Source organism: Saccostrea echinata, unplaced genomic scaffold, assembly GCF_033153115.1.
Source record: "Saccostrea echinata isolate AGI-Se365-2 ecotype Australia unplaced genomic scaffold, CSIRO_AGI_Sech_v1 ptg000001l, whole genome shotgun sequence".
Classification (NCBI taxonomy): Eukaryota; Metazoa; Mollusca; class Bivalvia; order Ostreida; family Ostreidae; genus Saccostrea; species Saccostrea echinata.
In genome coordinates, this window is record NW_026889750.1 from 39,167,459 (window position 1) to 39,176,172 (window position 8,714).

An 8,714-nucleotide genomic window follows, 5' to 3' on the forward strand; every position below is an offset into this window, starting at 1 on the left:
TCCTTGTGTCAAAATGTATGGAATTGACCAATTAAAAGAAAGGTCAGAGTTGAGATTGGATCATAAGCCTTATTTTCCTCCAAAAATTGCATCCTAAAAGAAGCAAAAACAAAGAAATACTGATTAAAACTACAATTAGAAAAACTAATTTGATCATAAATAGGAATTTTTTGGAATATGTATAAATTATATCTTCCCAGAATTATCATAAAAGGAAATTAGGAATGATTTGCTCAGCTAAAACAAATCTACAAAGGGAATTTGAGGGCTTTGTTATTTTTTTAAATGGATAAAACACATATTTATAAAGTATTCTTAAAATGCATGTGTCAATACACATAGTCTAAATAACAAGATGCATGAGGCAAAATAGAAGCATGTGTCAGGAAGCATAGTGTAAACTGGCCTTAAACTGGTCTATAAGGCAGTTACTTGACAGAATAAATAAAATTGTATCTCCTAGGGAATAAAATCCTTTTCTCGTCAGAGACATCGTTCTTGTCTGAGAATATAAACCGTCGCCATTTCTACTAGGGTTCGCATTCAATATAATAAATAATCTACTGCATAAATGTTCGGGAGACGTGAAAAATTCAATATAAATCTTCATATCTCCCTCATTACCATGCAATAAATGCATGTAAATTGCTTCATCTCATATTGACACCATCGTAGTATTTGGTAATCCAGGTCATCTTCCACAAACAAATATTGCGATTTTTCAAATCTTAAAAATATATTCTAGTAAATGTCGATATTCCGTAGAGATTTTTAAATGAACATTGTTTAAACTGGAATAATATTCCAGGACAATATTCTGACATGGTAAATACCAATAAAGGATATATGGATTTTTAACAAAATGCTGGACTTTTCGAGATTATTCAAACTTTCCTAAATGAATGTCATCGTTTTTCTAAAACAGATTTAATTGTTACAATGAAAATTTATATTTTGTACATCTAAGGAAGATTTTATTTCCTTTTTTAAAACTACTATGCATATGTAGTAGACCATATATATATTGGCAATTTACAAAATGTTTTATAAAAACATGTGTCTGATCCTTTTGGCTTTGTCAATAAAATATGTTCAATTCAAAGGATATAGATATTGATTTGTTCATCTTTTTATGTAAATAGTTTTTTTTTAAATTCTTATTAAACAAAGACTTATTAAGAGACACGTGGGACGTTTACTTTTGTTTTTTTACTATGCGTGTTTCGGAAAGGGAATTTTTCGCTCTGTTATAAAAATTAGGAGAATAAAAGGATTTTTATTTTGGTCCAGCTTGGGACCGACCCATTAACTGGGGGAATTCAAATCAATTCAATTTCAACATAAGTCTTATTAATGATTTCTTCTGACAATTTAAATTCACAGTATTCCCCGGACACTTTAAAATAATCATTTACGAGATTTACGAGTACAAGATCAAAGGGTTTTAAAATTCGTGGTTTTTTTTAAAGAAAATTATCAACATATTCTCCCTCCATTTATACTCCGTCCCCCATCGTGACCTACATTTCGGACAGCGGTTGATGACCCCCTCGCTTTTTCTGTCGACATTGTGGACTATTTACCTTCGATTCCCCCTTTCGTTTACATTTGACCAGACGGCTTTATATAATGACCCATCACGTGATGTCTGAAATCTCTTTACGTCCACATACGGATATACTAGAGGTTTCAATGACCGGTGCCAATGGATAGCAGATATCTTATGGACAAAATTTCAAGATTTTTTGCAGGGAATTTTGTCTCCCCCTCGCTCATCATGTCACTGCACCACTGGACTGAAATCGGTAAGTGCACCAAGTTCAATCAGTCTTTTATCTGATGGTCAATGTGTCCTTGTTATTTATCCTAATTGTTTCTTGTACTGGGAAGAAAACGTGAATGCAACACCATGTGGGACACATACATGTACATTGTTATTGTGTGGACCTGATTATTTTTACGGTGACGTCAAAAGACTTGTTTTGATCTAGTTTACTGGAGGCTATGCGTCTGACATGTCTTACTTTGTGGGTGTTATAGATTGTAAACTTGATTAGTTCAGCTACATTGAACAATCACGGAAAAAACCAAACATTCACATACTGAAAGAGAAACATAAATATTTTTTACATATCGTTTCTTTTCCTGTGGTAAATTTAAAAGAAATGTTTATCAAATTAATAAGAACTGAATCATTTCAACATATCTATTAAAGATATAAATTAAAAAAAGAATCAAGAAAAGCAATACCTGTTCTGCATTACAGGGTTAATCTCTGGTCATGAACATGCAGGTTCTGGCTGACAGAGACGTGGGGACAAAAGAGTCTTTTTTCCAAAAAATTTTTTTACAGCTACTCTGTGGTGGCATATTTCTGCCCCCTGTGTGCAAATTATTTTTCTATAGATTAAGTCGACATGCAAGATAATCATGTCAACATGTAACATATCTATATTGACATGCAAGAAAAATGTGATCAATGGAGAATTTGGAAATTTTTATAGTTAGCAGATATCATTTTTCTGTATTTTGCAGCGTATAACAGCGTTTTCTGGGCAGTCGTATTGTGGTCATCTACTGATCTTATTGGATTAGTCATCTACTCGGCGTACATTGTTTTGTCGTTGTCTATTGTTCTTGTGATCATCCTCATCATCTTCAATAAGTCCGACAGTACCATCAGTGAATATATTTTTCTGGCTTTTTGGGGAATATTCTCCTATTTTACGAATTGTTCAATACGGATGCCTACATCGGAGGACGTTCTGTACGATTCCCAGATATTTTCCCCGGAGGCAGGTTCTTTGAGGTATTTTGCAATAGCGTTGCTTGTAGCTAGGACAGGGGGAGATGAACACTTTACCGTTTGGATTATATCTGTCACATGTACATCACTTCTCCTGAATTATCTTTGCGTACAGATGCATGCAACGGATTTTGAAGGAACTTCAGACGAGCGAAATACCGGAACATTTTCAAGAAAACTATCCTATTCCCTATTGTTAATAATACTTTTCACTTCTTATCTGCATAGCACATCCGTATCATCATTTGCAATAACTTTATTAATGACATTTTTTCGAATCCAATATGTAATTAAAACAATAGAGGGAAAACTTAAAGAAAAAGACGGTGATTTGTTGAATAGATCTGAGATTTATTACTGTTTATTATCGGCGTTTTATATTGGTGCATATGCATTTTTTATTAAGACATCTCAACGTAATTTGTTATCGGTGCCAATGGTTTTTCTGTCCATAGAAACATTATATTATATTTACATAATTTTTGAAAACATTTGGATCTTACGAGGACATAAGCAGAACTTTTGGAGAAATACAACTACGATTCCTAAAAACCGGAGGGGAGAACAATGTCCCGTTTGTTTGGCTGAAATTTGGTCCGGTAGGATGACGTCATGTAGTCACGTGTTTCACTCTTCCTGTCTTGTTCGGTGTTTACGTCAGTCCCCTGTGTGTCCAATGTGTAGAAGTGTGATTAATGACAAAAAACTTACCTGAAAGCATTTTGTGCCAAAGTTGTTAACGTCCGAGTGCCATCTCACACTACTGCCATGTTTACTTATACATTTGTTTCATGTTTGAAATAAAATCTGTTCATATGATTAGTCACCTATTCTCACATAATCCGTCCATATGCCCTATTTGGATGTCGCAAGCAATTTAAATTACATTATTATTAAAATAATTGGTAAATTTTGTAGTGTTTTCGTTTGTGATACGTCTAGTTACCAAACCAACATCGTTAAGTGTTAATACACAGGTTAAAACTTCCCTGGGATCCAAGTATATAGTCTAATAAATGGCTTCTCGATCTGTCGCTTAGGCAAAAGGCAAAGTTTGGACCAATGAATAAAACAAAACAATTACATTTTATGCTAAAAAGCACGACTTTTACATATTACAATGCATGAATATATTGATTTTTCACACTTTTAGATATTTGTCTACAGTGAAATTTTTAAAAAATATAAAATAACTTTGTCGCTAAATTTCTGTAATTTACGTTATCAAAATCTTAGTATTTGTGTAAACAGCATAAAAGGGTATCTAAAAACATAAAATATCTACTAGAATATCCAACAAAGTCCATAAAATGCAATCAAAAACAAAGAAAAGTTATATGACAGAATACTTACAGAAACACATTGGTCTTTTAACCAGAGGTGAGTGGTTCGTTTTAAGGATGTATTTTACGTTATCAACGATACTTAAAGAATACAAGTAAAATTGTCTTTGCATATTAATTTATTTCTTCTTCCTGACCTACCAAACACGTAAAATATTAAAACGAACATTGATCTGTGCGAGTACACATTTTACACCAATTAATCTGATAGAAAGTAATTTACGTTATGTAATTTACGTTATCAGTATAATACATATATGGTATCTATCTTGCAAATAAGACGTCGGGACAATACGGAACCATGCAGGAAACGTTATTGGTTTCTTTTCGAAAGCATCTTAACACCACCGAACTTCCGATGTAGATCTGATGCAGGAAGCGCCATCAGATAACGTAAATTACGTGTTACCTTTAACAACTTTCAAATAATTCCTCAAAGATGTATTTTTGGCGTGAATTTCAGTTGATTTTATAAACAAGGTGTACTTCTATTTATTTGTAGCAATATTTTACGCATAAATCTCTCTTCATTGATTACTTGATGAAGTAAAACATTCATAACGTAAATTACAGTAAAAATAACATAAATTAAATATAATTTAATTGCCTTTCTCCGTAATTATATTTCATAGATTTCATTTAACAGAGATTGTAAAGTCAAAAGCAGAAATTAAAAAAGCATATGGGGAATAAAAGAAGAAAAAAATAGGGAGAGGCATAACTAGAGAAAGATAGGAAAAAATACATACCAACAGCAGATCTTACATTGTCATTATATTTAACTGTGAATCTCTCAAAAGGATGAAAAATAATCAGTGTTTGTGGCATTTTGTGGGCAATTGAGAATACTGCATGTCATTAGATGGATGAAAATAAGTTCAAGAAAATATTAATTTTTGGTTTGAATACCAGTAAAATTGTAATTTACGTTATCAATATATTTCTTTAAGAAAAACCAATTTAGAATTTTCACAGTCTCTTCCCAAATTAAATTTTAAAATCCTCTTCTCTTATGATTCATAAACATAAAATCAAGTCGCACAGGAATTCAGCTTAAACATTTCTAGTAAGAAGGAACAGAATTATTTCAGTTGAAAAATAAGATTAAAGAAAATAAAATTTGTTAATTACAAATTAAGAGTAAAACACTGGCAAAAAACAAAAATTTTCGAAGTATTTTTTTTTAGTACAGACATAGTGCTAAAAAAATCCAAGTGAAACTGAATATTCATTTTGGCAATAAAACGATTTTTGACGGGTTCATTTCGACGTAAGATAATAACGTAAATTACGAAGGTAAATACACTACCTATATTGCATATTGAATATTTTTGTCATCATGCATGGTTGAGTTCCAATATTTTGAAAAATAATTCTCCCATGTTTTGTTTGCTAAAAAACATCAACTTCTCCCCCAAATAATGACTTTATTTTTTTAATGAAAGTTAGGCTGCATGTGGACGGATTATGTGAGAATAGGTGATGTACGTTTATTGTATTATCTTCCTTGTTAGACTATCTCCATGGATGGATTTTAAATTTTCTGTAACTTGACAATATCAGACAATCTATTAATTCGAATCAACAATTTTGTTTTCACTGCTATGTCTATGGTTTTATTTCACCCATTATTCAGTATGAAGCACTGGCGGATTTAGAAAGGGGACGCTTTTGTGTCCAAATATATACATAAGATTTAATAAATCATTTTTTGGGGTTTGGCCATGGCGCCCCCACCTCGACCCCTAACTGCTTCCTGGAATTTAATTTATCGTGGGGAATGGTTGTATAAAATTTTGAAAAGTCGTATTGAACATATTTTATTGACAAAGAGTCAAAAGGATTAGACACAAGTTCAAAAACTTCGATAGTCTTCTCCTAATACAACATTTTGTAAAATTGCCAAAATAAAATACATGTATATATATGGTCTACTTCATATACGTAGTAGTAATAGAAAGATCTTTAAATGTACATGCAAATATAGATTTACAATGGTAAAAAATTAAGTTTTTTTTTTTTTTGAAAAACGACCACATTTATTTAGAAAAGTTTGAGTAATCTTAAAAAGTTCAGCGTTTTGTTCAATAGTAAGAGAATCGGAAGAAAAGTCGTACGTTTTCATGTTATTGATTTCGTTAAAATTTTGTGGTTTCAAATTTTCTAAAAGTTCCTTAGAGTTTTTCAGTATCAACATCTGATTTACACCACTTCTCGAATATACTGTTGTACAGTACTTCTGAAGTTTCTCCTTCATTGCTGTAAATATTTTAGTGAGGAGTAAAAGAAAGAGGCTTGGTAGAACATTTACTGGAACCCGCTATGTATCTCTGTTTGTAAGGACAAAAACGGCACCATGCACGAAACTTTATGGACAGCCTTCGTACTTTCCATTTTGATAACGTCAAAGTTTTTATTATTCTTGAAAACTTTCACAATGTACATTAACCACTTTTATTCACAACACAAATAGTACAATATTCAGTATTATTTATGACTTTTCAACATGTTATATAACCATCCCTCAGAATAAATTAAAGACCAGTTTTTGACGTCATAGACAACTGCTTCTTTAAAAAATGCAACTCGGAAATGAATGGTCATCTAAAAATCATTCTCAAAAAAAAAATCAACAGACCTTTTTCTTTTTTGTATTCTTTTGAAGCCGATTCACTTCTCACTTTTCAATCAAACGTATATCCTCCTGAACTCGGAATAAAAGAATCCACAGAGCCTATTTTCCATCTTTTTCATGTTTGGATGTTTCACTAAAGAAAGGCATATGGCAAACTAACGACTAAACTTTATGATGTGATTTCAAGCTTTTCTTTAATAACTTCTCTTATTCATGTAGAAATATACCATTATCACCTGCATAAAGTATTCATGTTCCCCAGTTGATTTGATACGCAAGAGCATGTTCTAAGTACGAACAATTTCTAAACTGAGGCAGGCTACTAACAAACAAGTTTTAAAGAGCTATTCTCTGTAACCACTTAAACTTTCCTTGTCCGTTATTACAACTTGACACCAGAAATATATATCAAATAAAATGTGGCTGCTATGTGTCTTGGTTGCCATGGTAAAGTTTGAAAAATTGAAATTTTCAGCTACTTTGAATCTTTATTGAGCCTTAATAAAGACCAAGAAAAACAAACAAACCATTCTCACAAAAACATGACACCTTGTTGCCACTTATGCTATAATGAAACTATTTAGAATATATATCTTTAAGTAAGTGGTAACCATGGGTACATTTGGAATACATTTTAAATGCAGAAAAATACTGGGAAATGCTCAATATTCACTAAGTGTAATATGATCAAACTCGATCAACAACTCAAGAAAAACAATAAAAAGAAACTTAAGCAGTTAGGTATTGGCAATATTTTTGTAAAAATAACTTTCATGGTTGCAATGGTAACACTTACCCATACAAAATTTGTTGCGTTTTTTTTAATGCTACTATCTGAAGAAAAATTGGGATTAATTCCTACTTTGCAGTGTAACCATGGAAACAATGTACCAGTGGTTTAAAGTGGGGTTTTTTTTTGTTTTGTGTGTGTTTTTTTTTTTTTTTTTTTTTTTTTTTTTTTTTTTTTTTTTTTTGATGCTTTAAGAATTTAGTTACTTTTTAATCAAGAAACATATTATTTGACTTATTTTATATAGTACTTACCTGACAGAACTAAAGATGAATCTCATATATTGGTAAAGTTTGATGAAAGAAATAACACTGACGTTATGGTTATCAAAAAGGGAAAATGTTGGATTTTGCTCACTTTATAGCAATATTAATCCCCATGTGGTAGCTTCCTGTCTCCAGTTAAAGATTGTGTGGTAGTCAAAATTGATAGCCAGGTTAGTTGTTCAAAAATATCAAAGATTACAGTTTTGGGAATCTATATAGAAGGGTACGTATCCAAGGAAACAAAGTATTTTTCAGCTTTTTGTACATATTTTTTTTCTGCTTATTTCCATAGCAACGCCCCATTTAAAGAATTTAAATTGAATTTTTTTTAAATGTGAAAATTGGGACAATACTATGTACTTACCATTGCCTTTGAAAATTGATCACCAGTTATTGTGCTTTTAAAGAGAAAGAATTAGACTAAAACATACAGATAGTAAATTTAAAATCCCTTTTTGGTACTAAAATCCATGGCAACCATTGCCAACAATGAGAAACATCAAATTTCGTCCTTGGTATGTGTTAGAAGGATCTTTGTCTATAATTTGGTGGCATTACAACCTATGATTGCTTTTATATTTTAGTGTATGACTTTATAAGTATGAATGAATAAAATTATTACTTTTTAATACTTTGTTTCCATAGTAACGTTTAAAATATTTGATTTCCCAAATATGTTTATCTTGCATTTAAGAAAACAGGCCTTCAACTATTCGAAACAGTCATTGCTACTTGTTTGCACTCCTGCAAACACTAACTATGGGACTCTGAACATGTTGAAAAATGCCATTTTTCAAACTTTATGGCATGTTGCCATGGTAACCATGACACATAGACACCAATTTTTGCCTGATTTGAGATTACGGTATCAAAG

The 8,714-nt window shown here is 31.5% G+C and overlaps 1 protein-coding gene across 1 annotated transcript; it reads left to right on the forward strand.

Annotated features, from left to right (window-relative positions):
* The first annotated feature begins 1,705 nt into the window (after nt 1-1,705).
* LOC133179207 (uncharacterized) lies at nt 1,706-3,568 on the forward strand. The gene is made up of 2 exons (XM_061314002.1): nt 1,706-1,805; nt 2,536-3,568. Exons 1-2 carry the CDS (start codon nt 1,706-1,708, stop codon nt 3,519-3,521), a joined length of 1,086 nt encoding a protein of 361 aa, XP_061169986.1. The 3' UTR covers nt 3,522-3,568.
* Nucleotides 3,569-8,714: the final 5,146 nt, after the last annotated feature.

Coding starts and splice junctions, on each gene's coding strand:
- LOC133179207 (XM_061314002.1), top strand. CDS start 1,706: ATGGATAGCAGATATCTTATGGACAAAATTTCAAGATTTTTTGCAGGG. Junction 1,806..2,535: donor GCACCACTGGACTGAAATCG/GTAAGTGCACCA, acceptor TGTATTTTGCAG/CGTATAACAGCGTTTTCTGG.